Source organism: Erigeron canadensis, chromosome 5 (genome assembly GCF_010389155.1).
Source record: "Erigeron canadensis isolate Cc75 chromosome 5, C_canadensis_v1, whole genome shotgun sequence".
In the NCBI taxonomy this organism is placed as follows: Eukaryota; Viridiplantae; Streptophyta; class Magnoliopsida; order Asterales; family Asteraceae; genus Erigeron; species Erigeron canadensis.
The window spans coordinates 26912225-26931886 of record NC_057765.1 but is presented as its reverse complement, the minus strand read 5'-3'; the positions used below and the strand labels follow the sequence as shown (position 1 = coordinate 26931886).

Here is a 19662-nt window from a genome sequence, read left to right as displayed (position 1 = left end):
AACACATATCGTTATAGATCTGACCATGCTCGATTATTATGTTTTTCTTTTCTGTTTCGGTTCAAAACCGCCATAGACTACCACTTGTCACCACCTTTTATCACCACCGTGAACCATCACTGTTTTGTCAATGTTTTTGAGACTAAAATGGTCTACGTTTGTCAATGTTTTTGTAACCATAGTAAGGTGGTGGTTCTCGGTTTCCTGCGAACTTTTCTGGCGGTGGCGGGTGGTGGTCAGTCAGTCAGAAGTGGTGGTCGTAGTTTGTGTGGGAGAAGGAATCCAAAATTTTTTTTTAATCCAATGTGTTTATTACAAATAGTCCATGTGCTTACAAACTTGACGATAATACCCTCATGTGCATTGCACATGAGAGATTTAACGGGGCAAACTAACGGCTGTTAGTGTTATGGACGGTTGGCAATGAAAATGAAAAGTACAGGGACACTTAGTAATAAAAAAAAGTACAGGAACGAAAATGCGAATCGAGCAAACCACATGGGCGATTTGTGACAATTTCTCAAAATTATATTTAAGTTAATTATTTAATAAGATTTTTTTTTGGAACGGCATAATATGAAAAAGTTAAAAGGTATTATTTAGTGATGTATTTTTAAAAAAGTTACAAGATTGGTCCCTGTGGTTTTTTCATTTTAGCAATAGAGGTCCCTGTGGGGTGGTAAGTACATAAATACACCCACACATGTGGCACACGTGCACACTTGACAGCCACCTATAACGGATCTGTAATAGGACCAACTTTACAAAAAAAAATTCAAAATAAGGACCCCCATTGCAACGATTCTCAAAAAGGGACCCCCTTGATAAAATGTACAAACCACAAGGACCAATCATGCAATTAACTCTTTTTAGTTTTTTTGCCTTTGAGATTTTTTCAAACTACCGCTTAGTCGCCTACACATGAGAGTTTAAAAAGGTCAACTATCAAAATACTTATGAGTTCACAGGTTTAAATGTATAAAAGTTTAAAAGGCAAATTAGTTTTAAAGATATTTTAATTGTTTAATTTTAAATATAAATCAAAATCTCTCTACATACTAGTACTCAACAATGTAAATAACGTCTAAATAAGGGATTAAAGATACCACTTGTCACATATAACGGTTTTGTCCTAGTTGGGTTGCCACATGGACCTAATGACCAAAGCCTAATATGTAAAATTCATCATCTCATCTCAAATATTTTCAACATCACCATATGTCCATATTCACATACAGTACTATTTTTTGAAAATATAAATTTATCTAAATAATGCTATTTATAGATATAATAAAACATCCACTGATGTTGAAACATAAGTATCCATATATCGATTTTTAAAAAATGCTACAATTATCATATTTGTCATCACTAATAATCTAATCCCATCACCAGCCTCAACATAAATAAAATATGTAGTCAATACAGATCGTTCAACAATGTTATCTTACTGTTGAGACTGTAATGGCAGTTTAGAACACACAAGCCAAGCATAATGCCACGATTAAATTAGTACATAGTGATATTTCGATAGATGGACAACTAAGATACCTTTAAAAATAATTTGCCCTAGTTTAGAACACACAAGCCAAGCATAATGCCATGATTAAATTAGTACTGGGTCTTTTAAGATCTAAAAGAAGTTTGTATACATATAGGACTTGCAGCAACAACCTTGATCGTGTCTGGTTCAAAATCTCACAAGGTGTTAAGACCAATATTGATTAGCCAGTGCATCAGATAAGATCGGCCCGGTTGAAGGACAAACACTCCATGTTGCCAAGCTCTTTTGTATGTTGAAAACAGATTAAATCGTGCTAACTCAGAGGACACTTAAATTCTTATGGCCTGTTACCTGCACAAACATAATCAGCAAAAGCTCTAGAATAGGTGAACAGGATGGATTTGGCTCAGTGGCTTTGTAGTTAAATCCCTCAACTTTTTACAGGTAATGAATGAAATCAGCTATTTTACTAAACCCATAGTATAATTATATTCATAGAACGATTTGGGGCATTGTATTCCTTAAAAATACACTTTGGAAGAATTTTTACTCGATGGAGTCATTTGACACTTTTTTCTTATTAATTACGAGTATTAATCATCCTATACTTACTAGACAAGTTAATATCTAAATATTCATAAAAAAAATGAGGAAATAGCTCTAAATGGGCTTGGGCAGTCTTGTCTGCAACCTAATTTCCATTTGTTCCTCCACTTTGTAATATAACAAGCTTCGTTTTTCAAATATATGAATTAAAAACTTTACATAAAAATTATAGAAGAACAGGACACGGGGGAAGACCTTTGAAAATTAACCATTTTGTAATAAGAAAAAGAAAACTTAAACAGTTTTTACTAATATGATAGATGGAGCATAAGTTCAAGCAACAATAAAATGTTCAGGCTTTCAAAAGCCTTAAAAAAAGAACCAACAATACTATTGACAGAAATGTTGACCATATATGGACTGCATACAGTGATATTCAATCATTTTTATAGTAATTAAGCAAACCATAATAGTTGCGTTTTCATCAGCAAGTACCTTTGGAACTCTGATGAATTGGAGTCGGCCAAAAGCATCATCTCTTATGCTACTTTCTTGAAAATCTTGGGGACTCATCGGGAGCTACAGATACCTAATCAGCACTAGAAGAAAACAATATATCTTCAGTCTTTGAAGCCAGGGACAACTGACTATGCCACATACAGTTACATTACAGAACCCTCAATACATAAACATGATAACAGTGCTTGTATTTGACAAACAGATGACTAAATTAATTAACTAATAAAATAATTAATTAGTTACTCTAGTTTTTAATGCATATAGTGAATCGAAATAAGTCTTCAAATTTTAATGCTTAAGGATTAAGGAGTCATTGTAATATATGATCATGTTTAACTAGAGTAACTTTTCTCTATATTGGTGATGAGAATTTATACTCCGTATAACCAGATTGAACAAATAGCAATATACATATATGACACTATACGCAAAACAATGGAAAATAACTACTCGGGTAGCTGTTCAAAAAAAAAACTTACTCGGGTATGAATTATAAACATGCTTTTAGATAACTCGGAATAAACTTGAACATAAAGGACATCCATTTTATGCTTCTCCAAAATTTGCAATCTCGCCAAGGAGCCCATGCTTCTTAGAGGAGCAAATGTTAATATGTCATCAAGACCGCACACATTCAAGAAGAATGGGAAGAAGTCCATGTTTGAAAGTCTGGAGGCTAACGTGAAGGCATGCAAAAGGGTCAAGTTTAGAGCAAGATACCATATCCATGTGGCCATTTGATGAAATGCCATTGAATAAAATGAGCGCGACTCTTTTTTGTCGATGAATCGGGTTGATTGACTACAGAGCATCTGTGTCTTTTGCGTTTCAAGTTTTTAGAGAGTGTTGCAAGGTTTTAATGTAGCTTATCATCTCATCAACTCTTGTGGTCAAGTTAGCCTGGGATACAAAAAAATTACTACAGTACCAGCATAACTTTGTAGAATGAGATAATAACGCTGAACAATCTAGTCTCAACTCTGCATGGTGCAGAATGACGAAGGAGAAAAATATTAGCCATTGATATATGCTATAAAACTGTTAGCTTAGGAGATTGATTGGAGAGTAAAGAATGAAGTTCTTGAAACATGTTTTTCATCTTCTTTCTCCTTTTCTCTGATAACAAATGCATAGCTTGGCCACTTAATCTCATCTATCCTCCTGAAACATGAGCAGTATTAAACTTGTTTAGTAACAAAATCGGTAAAAAGGTGTAGATTGAAAGGGACACCCTGATCCCTGGTACTGACATGCGCATGCCCTGGTAAAACCCCTCTACCAAATACCCCACAGGAACAAAGGCAGGGACAAAACCAACACACCATTGCTTTGCTTTTAATATAAATCTAGAAAAAATAAAAACAAACAAACATACATAAATACATATAAACAAAATACATACATATTTATATTAACAAACCCATCTATACAAAAAGTTTGAAGGTATCGCTCACAACAACATTATCAGTAGTATTATCTGACAACAGACCAGATCAACCATTTTTACAAGCGGATACTCGTAATATACCCTCCAGTGACAGACACACAAAGAAGGTAGATAGAAAACTACATATATTCCCTTTTTTCATCACGTGAACACGTTTTTTAAGGCTTACCTTGAAAAATTCCCCAACCATCCGATCAAGATCCTCTGATGAATACCTTATGTACTTGTGACGATTTTTCACAAGTGACCTGTACCATAAACATATAACTTTTAAAAGTAATCTTGCTTGTGTGTGTTTGCGCCAAATTTGAGATTGTCAACTACAACTAGTGGACCACACCAAAACATATCTGACTCATATCTGCATGATTATATCCATATTTATGTCCTTATCAGAAAACCATACCCAAACTGTTGTATGAAAGCTTTGTATGCTGGCAACAAATATTCAGCAATTGCCAGTCTCAATGATACTCGAAGCTCTGAGTCTGGAACAATCCACTGAGATTGTCTATGATGAAGCTTCCCGAATTGACTATTGAAAATCCTTAACCTAATAACAAACCATGTCGGTTCATATCAAATAAATATTTTACTAGGTAATTTAAATCAAAACCCACAAGTTTTGAAAAACAGACCTCTCCTTTACGAGAGCATGTGAAGCCCCACTATTGTTTCCTTCGTCACCACCTAACGAGCCCGCCCCTTGGATCGAGAGACATTGTAAGATCTATTTAGAAAAACACCCAGTTTATTTAAACACATTGAATCCAACTCACACCCACCCAGTTTGACGCTAACTCATTTCAAATAGTTGCCTAACCTGCAGATTTTGCCACCTGTTGTTCAAAATGATAACCAACAAATTAACTTGGCATACCTTCGCCCACGCGATCCTTTTGTATTGATTAGCATATTGTTGCACAATCCTTCTGAGCTGTTGCACCCAATCATCCCCTAATAAATTCTTTGCTTCAGACCTAACAGCAAAAGGAAATTTCAAAATATCACCAAAAGATAAGCACCGGCATCACCATAATCAACGGCGCAGAGGTGACAAAAAGGGTTGATTAAGCTTATGTTTTATCTCCTCCGAGTATGTCACCTCTATAAGTTACATTCATATTCATCAGATATCAAACCTGCTCACGAATTGGACCACATAGTGAATATTGTTCATCACGAATAACTTAGAATATGCTAGATACGTGAACTCCTTTGACTTCCTTTCCAAATTGGTCTGTAACCCCTGCATAATTCGCATCGTTACAGATGCCAGCTGAGTGTTGAAGGCGACTCCCCCATCAAACTCTTGGAATAGTTGCTTCAGAAACCGATAGCTAGAAACACAATTTTTACAAAATTCAGTTCAGAAACATAATATTTGATTTTATTTTTGGAAGTTTAACTTTTCTGCAACTCCCTAGTCCATAAATTAACAATTTTAAACTTTCTTTTGGTGGAAAAGTTCCAGGTAGAAACTACATATTCACCATTATCACAGCTATAACTTAAAAGTAAATTAATGGTATTGCCTGGGTCTGCTAGATTCCATTATCTGTCCTTGAAGCCGTGAAGGTTATTATAGACATTTGACAAACGGTCAAATATTACATAAACTATAAGCCAAGTCAAACATTACAATTTTCATGTGAAGGAGGAAAAAGAAACTTGATACAAAAGTGCTGCTAATACTATACTCTTCCATACAAGTAATAGCTTCTTATGAAATTGTTCAACTACTAGCCAAATGCCTTAATCACTCTCTTGAAAGAAATCCTCGGTGTTTGTATGTATTTATGTGTGTATTTATTGATTAACTTACTTGAATAAGCATTCAAAATAGTTGATGACATAGGTCGTGAGACGATGGACATTCATGTCTCCACTAGTTATTCTTGTAGCATCTTTTTCAACGGCTTCCTCAAATGCTCTCAATGTGCCTTTTACTGTTTGGGCAAGTTGCATTGTAAAGCATAGCACAGCTTCTATAATTACTTTGCAAGCTTTAGCACTAAAAAGCGTTTCAATCTGAAATAATCCAATTACATGTCAAATACAAGAAAATCAAAAAAAAAAAAAAAAAAACAAGGAGAACTACCTATTCAGATCTTCCTATTCATATTAATTTCCCTAAGATATTTTGTTATCAAACTACATGTAAATTTGCATCTCATTATGTATATGTACCTCGGAATGAAGCTCAAGCACGATCTTATACATGTTAAGAAGCACAAAAAAATTCTTAGGTGACCTTTTGCTTTCGACAACTACATATCCAAAATTAAGTAGCATGTCAACGCTGCCTTGTGTAACCTCGGCAAAACACTGATCCTTGAGGGACTCAATACCTTCAAACATTTGATCACAAAGATTTCTTTCAGCAGCAAACAACAACTTTACCTGTTCGACATAATTAACAACCTCAGATTAAACTCTATGTTTGACTATTTTTCAAATACCTAGATACCCTTTCACGACTAATACAAATACAATTGGTCTTATTGCAATTATTATAATAATAAGTAAACACATGGCACCAACCACATCTCCAGAGGGGGGAAGCCTGCAACTATTATGACAATAAAGGGAGTATTTGTAAGATATAGCATTATCATTCATTAACTTACTGCAATGCGCATAGAATCAATCCATGTGCCCATTTTGTGTGCCACGGCCTCAGGTTCCATATTTCGGATAAGATCTTCACTAGGCTTCTCCACTCCCAATTGGTGAAGGCATTTTTGCAGTAGTTGAGAACGGATATCCCTAAACCACAAGAACAGTGGCAGATTCAAGACATCGAATCAAAACATATATATTCAGGAGATAAACTAGAATAACCATTGTTATCTTCTTGTACACTTACATATGACAACCATTCAATAAAATACTAGTATACATACTAGTAGTTTTACCTGTAAATAATCAGATACTGCTGAGTATGACCACCATTCACCATATCTTGAGCTAAATCATGAAGCACGGTTATTAACCGAGCTGGTATGAGGACTAGAGGCTTATAAACAGCTGTATGACTATCAGACGGATCGTTTTTACTCGTATCACTTTCAGATGATCCAAAGCTTGATCCTGATTTTCGACTTAGTGAACTAGGGAGGCACTCATATATTCTATCAGGTTCCACAGGTATGCTGAAAGATTACATTGTAAGATAACTATGACGGTTCTAACAACGGGATTAATGGAAGAGCGATCAAAATTTAAAATTTTACGTAATCTAAATTTGGTTTACTTTAGTTGGCCCTTTATGAAAATAAAATGAAAAACATATGATGGCCACAATAAGAACATATTTGGGACGAAGTAGAAGATTAAAATAAGAGAAAATTATCTCAGAATAATGTAACAGACCTGCACACTGATAATAGTTGTTTAAATTCATGTTCAAGTTCAGCGATAGCATTTGAAGGCAAGTTATTTGTCTGGCTGGGCACCCCATCGCTACTCTTAAAGCTTTTATTTTTATAGCCTTGAAGATTCTCTTGTGGACCTCTAAGTATTTTAGCCTCAACCTACATAGTGAAACCTTTATATGATTAGTGATTTCTAAAAACTATTTTAGTAAGTTTCAAATCATACATCTTTTACATAAAACAACTTTTGGACTTGTTTTTTTTCAGACATTCAGTCAAGATACAACATCACGGGAATCTCACTGCATAATGGTGAAGCCTTGCAGGTACCCTAGACAACGAGATGTTGACCATGGGTCATGGGCCTTTACAAGTATTCGGAGGAAAAACCCCAAGGTTTCTCATCCCTGAGGATCAAACTCAAGACCTTATTGGGAGTGCCTCTGACCAGATGGGTTGGCTACTTGGCCATCATTGGCTTTAGGACTTGTTAGTTGTTAGTATTAATTGGTGCATACATGATAAATTTATTAAGGCACTCCTAGTTTATCTCATGGAAAAAAAATATCATATATATAAATACAAAGTACTTCTTAATCTACAAGATATTCAAACTCACCTCAAGTTTTTTGAGCACCAAACCAATTGAGGGACGTCGTTCCCGATCTTTAAGCAAGCACTGATATGCAATCACTGAAAACCTATTCAAAGATTCCGAGTCCACCTCAAACTTCAAATATGGATCAATAATCTCACTTAACCTTCCCATTTCGTAATAGCGTTTGGCTAGCGGGGCTAGAAATCGTTGTTCACTATTCACATTTATAAAACCCAACCTCCCACATAAGACTTCAAACAAAACCACTCCAAATGAATAAACATCTGACTCTTTAGTAAGTACCCCGGTACGCATATATGCTGGATCACAATAACCATGCGTCCCAGAAGCATTGGTAATGATAAAACTAAATTTTTCGTTTGCACGACCTATCGTGGAAAGTCCAAAATCCGCAATCATAGCTTTCCAATCATGACTTAAAAGAATATTCGCACTCTTTATATCCCTATGGATAATTCTCTGGTCTTGTGCAACATGATTATGTAAATAATCCAAACCCCGGGCTGCATCAATGCATATATTTATCCTTTGCAACCAAGTTAATTGAACAGTTGATTTACCCTTAGTTAAGTATTTTTCGAGGCTTCCACGTTCTGCATAGTCATAAATTATTATCTTTTCGTCGTCCTCTTCACAAAAACCAACCAGGGAGACTAAGTTTGGATGTTTATAACAAGATAGCAAATGAATCTCAGTTAAAAACTCCTTCAACCCTTGACCTGAAATGTTAGTATCTAGTCGTTTTATAGCAACCAAAGTAAGTTTACCAGAAATTAAAAGCTCCCCTTTGTAAACTAAGCCATATCCACCCTTCCCAATGAGTGTAGAGAAATTTTTGGTGGCCTGTTGAATATCTTGAAAAGGTATACAAAGGTGATCTGACACTTTAATAAAATGGGTTAGCATGGAATTGGAAAAAGAAGAAGACATCAAGACAGCAAATTAAGTGTTGAATTTTGTTAGTGAAGATGACCAAGAGAGAAACATGATCAAAAAAAGTCAAACCAATGAAAGGCCAACAAGAGTTTTTTTTTTTATTCTTTTTTATATTTTTAGTTGATTGAGTCATTTGACCCTTTTTCTTACTGTTAATTACAAATCTCATCCATATGGCTTGTTGAAACTTGCAGGTTTCATCCATACCTTTAACTAAACTATGGTTTTGATCCCTAAGACCCTAACCTTCATTTCTGTTTACATTTTGGTCCAAAAATCAACAATTTTGGTTAAAAACCCAACACTTTTGGACCAAAACTATGGATAGGGTAGTTAAAAATCAAAATCGTAATTTATGAAAATTAAGGACAAAACTTGCAATTTTAGACAAATCATAGGGACAATTTTTGTAATTAACTCGTTTTTCTTATAAATAGAAAAAGTTTCGACCTCAAACTCACTCTTTTTTATTAGAGTTGAAGCAATTACGAAGATGCAATAAAAATAACTCCCAATGTCGTTTTCACGGGTTTTAGATCCCAATACCGTCTTTGACAGTGTTCGGGAGAGGTTGAGATGTAAACAGTCTCACCCCAACCAAAGGTAGAGAGACTACTTTCAGGTTATATAAAAGGTAGAAAAGAACATTCAGCCTTGCTGTGCATGAGGATCAAACTCATAACCTCTGTCTTCAGAAGCAAAAGCTCTAACCACTGATCCAACCTAATTGGTTACTATTTCTTTTTTTAAGAACAAGACTTGTTACTGCAATGACAAAACTAAAAGGACAAAACTTGATAATACGCTATACCTCAGGGTACATTGCATAATATAACAATGAGTACATCCACCATTGGCTATTAGCTTTCAAATTTTTACAAAATTAATGTTTACTGCACTACAAGAATACCCTCTAAGTTCCACCAAAGAAACAAACTTGTTACTCTTTTTTTGAATCAGAGGTTGGAACACATTCCATGCCAATTCTTATCACTTGTTTCTTGCACAAGATCAAAGTTGCTGGGAACTAAAAACAAGAAGAATATAGATGCCGCAACAATCATGTAAAACCAATCCCCAACAACAACATCAGCTTGTTTTCTTTTCTTTCACGTCGAATTGGGGAGAACCCGAAACCATATTAGAGATGGATCATACTAAACACGAGTACAAAAATATAATATATATCATCTAAATTTTGACATTCATCTAAAAGGGTTCCTCAGCCACGTCGTCTTCATCTGGTAAAATTACAGTTAGCAAAGAATACTTCACTCTGATCGAGATTTTTCCCTTGTCCACCACAAGTCGAGCCCCTGAGACTACCCAATACCCGGGCGTCTCTTGTGGACCGCGTGTCATTTCTGTTGTGTCGACAAACTTTAGTAGCTTTGGTGCTTGAACGGGAGACGGTGGACCCCCTGGGTATATGGCTGAGTTTATGTTGACCTCAGCTGGCTGAGGTGGGGGCTTTAGAGCTGCTGTGAAATGGTGGCTGATTAAAGTAGATATCAGTCCCGATTTCCGGGCTAATCCTGGAGATCCATCCCACTCAGGATTCTTGATTGCTGCTGCACCGAGTACGGTCGAGAACCGAAGCCGTAAGAAGAGAACTTTTTTGAAGCCGTAATCCCCTACTTGTAACTGAGCTCCGGTTACGATTGATAATTCGTCGTCGGATTCCACTGGAGCAGTGCAGACATGGGAGAAGTGTTTCCACTGAACTTTCTCGTAGTATCTACGGTCGTATGATTCCTCGTTGAAGTTTTGATTTACATCATCTTCAAGTTGGAAGACTTTCGGGAGAGAGGAGAGGTGTTGAAGGTGGATTGCTAAGCGGTTGCTTCTTTTACCTTCAAGGTAAAGCCGGAGGCCCGTTACTGGTCTTTTACCCACATCGACCTTGTATTAAAAGATATAATCCCTCCATATCAACACTTAATGTTTAGATAAAGAAATTCTGATTCTGATTATGTATTAAGTTATTGGATAGTCGGATCTAAATCACTTTGTAACAGGGTGGGTAATAAAACTACATATTTACGCCTTTAAACCTAAATTGTAGACTTCTCTCATTCCAAAAAACAACTATTTTTCACAAAGATGTATTTTTGGTCACTTTATCCATTAGTCCTACACATAATCAGAATTTTAAAAAAAAGGTGCCAAAACCCATCATAATCAATTTTAGAACATGTATCCCAGCAACCTAAAGTTTCAAGATTGGGAAATTACCGGGCTGATGTTCACATAGAGCTTGGGACCGAAAAAACTGAACTGCAAAGAAGCCATACTTTGCTGCTTACGTTGTGGACCAAGGGGAAGATCACTGAATACAGGAGCCCACTGTCTCGGAAGCTGAAACTCCAAAAACTGGTGGAGCTCTTCCACTGGTGGTTTATCTGTACCAAATCTTAAATTGATAAGTTTTCACTGAAGTCAGATTCTTTAAGTAGACGTGGTGTGTCAATTCTGGTTGTATTTAAGCTGTTAAACGTCCGGAGGATATTAACAAAAGTTTTATGGCAGTCTAACCCAAAAACGGATTTTTTTACCCGTTTTGATTGATTACATAACCCGCCCATTTTGCCACCTCCATGTTTGAGACATAATGTAAATTAAAATAAGAAATGTTACTAACATCGCAAATACAAATTAATGGCATGACTCAAATAGCCACTTCCCGAAACACCATTTAGCAATGAGGTAATTGGAATGAAGGACATTGTGATGACATCAGGCTCTAACTGTACACTATGCAGCCACTCGTTATGTTTTAGGTTCCTATCATCACTCCCACCTCTTCTTTTATATATGCTTACAAGATCCTGCAATCAAATTGTAGTCACCAATTAAATTACCTATGTACATAGATAAAAAGTCCACTCATACCATTAACATTAAGAATTTTTAAAAATATACCTCCTTATAAGAATAAGAACTTGAGGGGTCAGTATCTGCAAACCTTAGACGGTGCTCTCTGACATCATACTGAAGCAAAAATAACAAGATTAGATAATTTATAATCACATACATGATCAGCAGGGGGAAACGACCTATCGAGACAAACAAAATTAAGAAGCTTATTCTTAAGAGCTGCATAAGGTTATATCTTTACAAGGATGGTAATGATAAGCTGAAAAAAATCTGGTTCCAGTTTGCCCCCAATAAAAATAAGTTACCAATGACATATCCTAGTATAGAGACAGTTCACAACCCCGACAACAGCAAAGGATGATAAAAAATTAAAAATAAATTGTCAGCCCAACCTGTTTTGACATACGCTAAATTTAGTACCATTTTGACCATTACCGAACCTGCTTGGCCAGCCATTTTGCCACCATTCTAGGATTCCTAAATACTTAGGTACTTCTTATGACCTGGATAGTGTAAAAATGCATCTTATTTAAGCGAGGAACTATGAATAAATAAATTATGAGTGGTCCTTATACGATATGCTAAACAATCATCACATGAGTCATCAAACTCATCAGCATTCACCCTCACTAACGCATTGACTAACTTAAAAGCATAATCCTCTACCTACCTTTAGCTTCATCATCTTTAAAAAGTAACTCTTGGCCTCTCTCTTGTGATGAGAACTAAAAATAACTATGTACGGAAGAAACATTTGACTTCCATATACCTTCTTCAAGCACCTTTTAGAGGGTCGATATTTGGTGAACTATAGTACCGAAAAAGTCTACTCACATAGTCACATAACAATATGTGCTTCCCGCAATTCTAACAAATATTAGCTTAATAATTACTAACTTTTTTGAAGCACGGTCTAAACTACTAAACTAATAATATAAGAACTATGATTACAACGGGGATTGAACTCCCGATCACTGGCTTATAAGGTGAAGCTGATACCCCTAAGCAGAAGGCCTGTTGGTAGTATAATAATTACCATCTATCTAGCACTGCACTGCACTTTAAAGAAATTGAAAATCAAATATTGAAAAGATCTGATATCTAGTTGGTAGTTAAAACTAGCACCCAAGTGTTTTACAATCCATAAAAAGTACATAGTACAGATTTCATATATTTTCTTGTAGATAGGTTTCAAAAACATCTGCCTTTCTATATATAAGCCATAAAAATACCTTGTCATTTTGAGAAATGTGTTCGGAATCAATGACAAATTGTCCATCAGAGTCCAAAAATCTTTTATCTGCCATTGCCTTCAACTTATTCTGTACATCAGCAGGTTGGAGGGATGACGCATGCTGCTGCTTCATATATATAACGTCTTTTCCACCCATCTTTACACCCACAATTATATGAGTGCCAAATTTTTCAATAAACCTACAAAAATGAACAGAAAGAAAGACGGATATAAGTTTTCTATGACAGAATGAACACATACATTAAACAAAAATGAACTTGAGGACTGTTGAACTTTATATTGGTTAATAAACGTAGCAAATTCAAGATTCATACAGAAACAGGTTAACTTGCGTTGAATCATATTGATATCTTATCACCGGTAACACACCATATGATTCGAACAGCTATGAACCTCACCTTGCTAACAAAGCAGGCTCCCAAGAGGATGGAACAGCTTTCTTGACATGATCACATAGTACCAGCTGAGACTTTTCTAATGCGACAGTATACAATGAGATGAAAACACCATCAAAAGCAAGGGCTTTTGTACTTGATGCATCTTTCTGCCAACTTCCGGAAAATTCAAACATGGCGTTGAAAAGGCCTGAAGGAATTTTCCCAGTTAATGATATTTCTTGGTTAAATTGCTCCGACATCTGCATTGAAATAATCGAAAAACATTTTTACATTATAGGCAAACAAGTGAACAACATTAACATAATATAAATCAATGTAAGAGGCATTCCGTTTTCTTAAATGTGTGTATATCCGAATTCCAGCTGGGCCCATAAAAAGGCATTCAGTAAACACAAAGCTTATATATATATAAATAAAATAATAAAATTATTGCAATGTATCATTACTCAATCATAAGTAACAAACTATAGGTTGTAATGTGATAATGTAATTTGCATTAGCTAAATAAATGCATTTAACATAATTACAAAGAAGAAGAGTACCAATAATAAACAAAAACAGTCTATACGCTCTTAGATAAACAAGAAACAAATGCATTGTAACGATAACAATCGGCTAAAAATGATAAAACTATTTGGTCACATTATATGACAATAATGTTACCTGCATCACCTAAAGAAACAAATACTTCCTACATAATTATCACCTTTAGCTCCCCACCTACTCATCAAAATCCCAAAACAGCAAGTAAAACAAAAACAAAGCAAAACAAGCAAACCCCACAAACAATCATCATCACATGCATAATAATTCAACATTACCAATTATATTAAGCAACAAAAACTTAACCATTTTCAGTAAGAAACAAGCATCATTACATATATATATATATATATATATATACCTGCTGAAAAGAAAGAACATCAGAACGAAATCGAGTACGTTCGCCTTTATCGCATTTAATCGATTTGGAAACATTTGGGATTAAAAGACCACCAGGAAGTACAATGTCTCTACCTCCTTCATCTTCATCAATTTCAATCAACCTAAAATTATTATTAGTATCATTATTTTTACTTAAATTATCTGAAAATTCATCACCGCCTTTTCGATACTTAAGCCTTAGATCTAGTGATATATCATAACCACATCCAATTGATTGAATAGCCACTTTTGCAGCTTCAGCTGCTGGAAGCTTAAGTGCCATTTTTTTCAAAAGAAAATTTAAAAGATTTAAACTTTAATCAACAAAAACATGAATTTTATAAACCCATTTAAGGCCTAGCTAAAACAAGCAAAACCCAGAAATTTTTAGCGATAAAATCTATGGATTTCTTTGATAAAATTCAAAAAGATACAAACTTTTATATAACCCATTTGAGGTCTGATTAGAATAAGCAAAACCCAGAAATCATTAGTGATAAAATAATTGCTTTCATTTTATTTTTAAGTTTTATTTGGGTTTGAAGTCAAGAAAAAAGAAGATAGGATTTTCAGAAAAGAGTGTTGGATTTGAAATTGGGAGAACAAAATTGAACCCTAGATAGATTGTGCATTTGTGCCCGAGATCTGTCGAGAGAATTGAGGAATTTTGGCAAAAGGAAAAAGAATGAGGTTTTGAGTTGACTATAATTCAAAGTGTTCTTTGACTCACATTTATTTGGCTTGTAATAAGTGGTGGTATAAATTAATAAAAAGTTGGAAAGACAGAGATAGTTGAGGTATTATATGATTATATCAATTGATTATGGAATTAGACATGAGTAAAGTGATCATTTTAATATTGATTGTGGCCACACACTCAAATTGACTGGTTCACTAATTGTCTCGACCATATTTTCTTTTTGTTAAAATTAGGTCGTAAAGGCAGGGAGATTTCGATGTTTTAAGGATAATAACATATTCTTTTCATGTTATACAATCATCGATCTAATTAGTGGTGGAACCAAAATCAAATTTGACCCATAACACAAATTTTTTTCACTAGCATCGTATCGCTGTAAAATAATTATAACGTTTAAATTGTTACAATTTTCAGAATTTTATTAAGAGTTTTTGTTGATTTTTTGAGGGTTTTTGACACTTTCGGTATAATTTAACTATTTTTTATATTTTATTAGCACAAATTACATCTTTATAAGTCATTTGTTTAAGAAAATCTTTCGAAAATTTAAAATTAGTTACATTGACCGGTATCTCATATTTATTTGACCCGTAATACTAATAAAATTACATCATTTTTGAAAAAAATAATATTACAAAAATTTAGCGGACTTGTAACCCGGGTTACCCTTTAGTTACATGTAGTTTCGCCAATGGATCTAATGGAAGTTAAGTCAAAAATAGATATATGTTGATAATTGTTAACGGTTGTGATCCGAAAAGACCTTTAAAAACCGCAACATCTTATATGTATCATAACAAAAGGGACAATAATTAATAAAGACTAGCGTCAACTACATTAGTTGCACATCTTAGCATGATATTATGACATGTCGTGAGCCATATCGCTTAAGGCATAGTGATGTAAATAACGGCTTTAATGGCCGTTATAACAACCTTTATAATGGTAACAGAGGTCCATCGTTACATTACGGGATTTGGAGGGTAAATTTGAAGGTCTGAGTCAATAAAGGTCAAGTAACTGATTTAACGGCCTTAACGACTGTTATAACAGGATTTAACAGCCAAATAACGGAATTTAACGGTCAAAAGACATCTTTTTTGACTAATTTTATTAGGAATTGCTAATATGTATATTTTTTTTATATAAATTTCTTTATATTTTATAATCTCCGTTATAACACCGTTATAACTCCGCCAAATGAGATTTAACCTTTAAGATGGTCGACCGCCTAGCGTTATTTACAACCTTGTTAAGGCATGGATAATACTACTCTTGTTTTATATTATAGTGATGTTGATGTAAGTATTAGCATGTGGAGAAAAACATTTAAGTAAGCAAATATATTTTTCAATGTTGAATGGTGTCGATGTTTGGCCAGTGAAAGCATTTGATTCAGAACCAAATGTAATGTGTAAATGTAATTGACGTTCAGTACTGGAGCCTGTTGTCACTGTTATGTTTTACGCAGAATAATGGTTTGTCAAAACAGATAAGCAATGTACATAGTTTTAACAAATAGCGATAAGTGCAAAACTAAACCCTTTGGTTACTTTTTGTTCAAGATTTTTGGAAATGTAATGTAATGTTCCTAATGACTTAACAACTATTATGGTCTCCCGGTTGTTACCAATGGATTACATAGTTTACAACGATAAATCATTGTGTGTTTTACGAACAATAAAAAAGAAAAATTATTGTAAACTGTTAAACGTTTTGGGATTATCTTGGGTAAAAAGGATTTATAAAGATTAAAAATATTTGTACATTATTCCTAACTTGAAAAGTAAGCATCCATGATATAGAATCAAACATTAAGGTTGTATGTATATCCGAAGCACCTACACATATGTCATTCGATACTTTGTAAACCAACCTCTTAAAGTTGCCCAAAACATTTTCAAAACGTCAAACAACTTCATATGGATTCATTAATGCTTATCTACCTGAATTTCTTTATTTATCATCTGTAATTAGGTTAAATATACACAATAACCATTAGGTTGGACGGAGTGGGAGTAGGCACCGACCGGTACCGGGTCGGTACCGGAAGTAACACCGCTCCGACCCCCCGGTACCGGTAGGGAGGGGAGCAGCGTGGGCACGGTGGTGCCGGTTTGGGTACCCAGTTTTGTGACCGTTGCAAAAAAAAAAAAAAAAAAAAAAAAAACGTGGGGCCCACCTACTTTTTCTCTCTTTCTCTTTTCTTTTTCTCTTTTCTTTCTCTTTTCTTCCTCATTTTTCTTTTCTTCTTCTTTCTGCCGAACCACAACCCCCTCCAACTTTCTTCTTTATTTTTTTTTTCCAACCAAATCATCCATTTAAACCCTCAAAAATGAATAGGGGGAAGAAACCAAAAGAACCCACTTACTCAAATCTACCCAAAAAACGTAGAAACGCGCCACCGCCAAACAATCGCGATATTATGCCACCTCCTCCTTCGCAAAAAAATACGGCCGAAGATGTGTATAGGCCTCAACGTGTTGAAGATTTCTTGAATAGTATGGATCCATTGTTTTTCGATTCTGTCCCGTTAAGTGTGCAACCGAATACCGGGTTTTTGGGTTTTGCGAATGAAACTCAAACCGAGTTTTCGGGTTTCGCGAATGAAACTCAAACCGGGTTTTCGGGTTTCGCGGGTGGTTCATCATCACACTTCGCGACTCAGCAGGTTGAAGATGAAGAAGAAGAAGAACAAGAAAAAGAATAAGAAGACGTGGAGGAGGAAGAGGTGGAAGCAATACCCGAGACCCAAGTCTCGGTTAAAGGTAAAAGAGAGTGTCGAAATTGGGGGAAGGATGAAGAGGCGTGTTTGGCAAAAGCTTGGTTAAACGTTTCTGAGGATCCATACGTCGGAAACGCCCAAACGGCGGGTTCATTTTGGAAGAAAGTGAAGTTTCAGTTGGACTCACACTTGAACCGTGAGTCGGGACGTACCCCTGAAATGTGTCGGTCGAAATGGAAGGATTTGAAGCATAAGGTGTCGGGTTTTTGTGGTATTTACAATGTGAAGAAAAGTAAGATGTCGAGTGGCCAAAGTGACGAGGGTGTGTTTAAGGCGGTCGTGGCATTGTATATGCGGAAATACAATAACAAGTCCGGGTTTCCGCATGTAGAGGCGTGGCAGGTTTTGAGGAGAGGACCGAAATGGTCGGAGGTTCTTACTTTGGAGGGGATTGTGAGGAGTCGGGTAGCAAAAGGGCAAGAACGGAAGGGTCTGTCCATGTACGTTCATCAGGGGAGCCGTCAGTCCATATTGACTTGAATGACGACCACTTGGAGCAAGAAGAGGAGGGAGGGAACGACATGGATGATGCACCAGTACATCAGGCTAGACCCGTGCCACCCCGCCGTAAAGCTAAGGGTAAGCAGGCTACTCCTTCCGCCTCTACTACATCTGAGGAGTTCTTGAAGATGGTCGCGGAGTTGAAATGCGACAATGAGGATAAAAAACGAGCTCGGGAGGAGAAGATGCAGATGCAGAAGGCGATGATGGATAGCTATATGGCGGCGGAGAAGGCTAGGAGGAAACGGGAGGAGGAGATGACACGGATGGTCCAGAGTCAGCAGCGACAGAATGATATGGACTTCGTGATCAGGCCACACGATCACCTCAGCGGGCCGATGTTGGAGATGGTTTTGGCGCAGAAACGCGCCCTTTGTGAGCAGTACGGATGGCCGATGCCTTAGTTGTATGTTTATGTTGATTAAGTTTTATGATTTACTTGTTTTCGTATGTTTGAATAAGATTATGTGTTTTATTTGTGTTTTTAAGTTGTATTAGTTTTAGTTTATTAAATAAAATGTTTTAGTTTTAAAAATAAATAGAAATGAAATTAAATAGAAAAGGGTGGGGAGGGGAGGGGAGAGGTGGTGAAGTGCTCCTAGGTTTCGGGGAGGGGAGAGGAGGAGAAGAAAAATCAGGGAGAGGAGGGGAGGAGCGGGGAAGCTCTCCCCCCACCCTTAGATTATCATTTAGTTCTACATCTAATATGACTTTGCAAATCATATATGGCGTGTTAACTATTTTATAGAAATTTAAACCAAAAATTGTTTATGGGGTCAACCAAAAATCACTCGTTACCCAACTTGTTCAAAGAACCAAGCTAATTGACACCTCTAATCAATTATGTACCTTTATTAAACCTATAAATTTGACTTAATGTATTAAGTTTCTAATTACTAAGTTTATTTTAAAAAAAAAGATTAATCACGGGATACCTAACGTACTTTTCCGTTTATACATGGTTGTCCATTATAATTTTTTTTATACATATTACCCACAAACTTATAAAATGTGTACATGGTTGACCATTATCTTCATACCTGTTTTTCTCTCATTTACATTTCTTCATATCTGGTTCTCTCTCTAAAAAACAGTGTAACATTCTAAATTTTTAGGCTAATAAAAATTAACCTTTATTATAGTTTTGTCTTTTAAATAATTTCCTAGTATTTTATTTTTCAATACGAGATTAATTTAATTGAACTGCAGCGGATAACGGGCAAAATACCCATAAAAACTAGAAAGGGGCGTGGCATCAAGGATGAGATGCCAGC

At 35.6% G+C, this 19662-nt stretch overlaps 2 protein-coding genes across 3 annotated transcripts; both read right to left on the bottom strand.

Moving 5' to 3' along the window:
• Positions 1-1533: 1533 nt before the first annotated feature.
• On the bottom strand, positions 1534-8992 carry LOC122600741 (exocyst complex component EXO70A1-like). 2 transcript variants are annotated; one of them, XM_043773498.1, is made up of 14 exons: positions 8013-8992; positions 7392-7552; positions 6935-7171; positions 6647-6785; positions 6207-6419; positions 5842-6047; positions 5159-5356; positions 4897-4996; positions 4655-4746; positions 4423-4569; positions 4186-4264; positions 3049-3730; positions 2546-2649; positions 1534-1855 (listed from the first exon to the last, which is right to left on the bottom strand). In XM_043773498.1, exons 1-12 carry the CDS (start codon positions 8940-8942, stop codon positions 3719-3721), a joined length of 2514 nt encoding a protein of 837 aa, XP_043629433.1. In that variant the 5' UTR covers positions 8943-8992; the 3' UTR covers positions 1534-1855; positions 2546-2649; positions 3049-3718. The 2 variants fall into 2 exon arrangements, with proteins under 2 accessions (XP_043629433.1, XP_043629432.1); XM_043773497.1 differs by lacking the exons at positions 1534-1855; positions 2546-2649; positions 3049-3730 and having other exon boundaries at positions 3956-4264.
• Positions 8993-9775: 783 nt separating this feature from the next.
• LOC122600814 (MACPF domain-containing protein At4g24290) lies at positions 9776-15146 on the bottom strand. Its single transcript, XM_043773583.1, has 7 exons — positions 14383-15146; positions 13479-13717; positions 13058-13259; positions 11871-11939; positions 11590-11776; positions 11184-11350; positions 9776-10850 (listed from the first exon to the last, which is right to left on the bottom strand). Exons 1-7 carry the CDS (start codon positions 14683-14685, stop codon positions 10158-10160), a joined length of 1860 nt encoding a protein of 619 aa, XP_043629518.1. The 5' UTR covers positions 14686-15146; the 3' UTR covers positions 9776-10157.
• Between the last annotated feature and the right edge of the window lie 4516 nt (positions 15147-19662).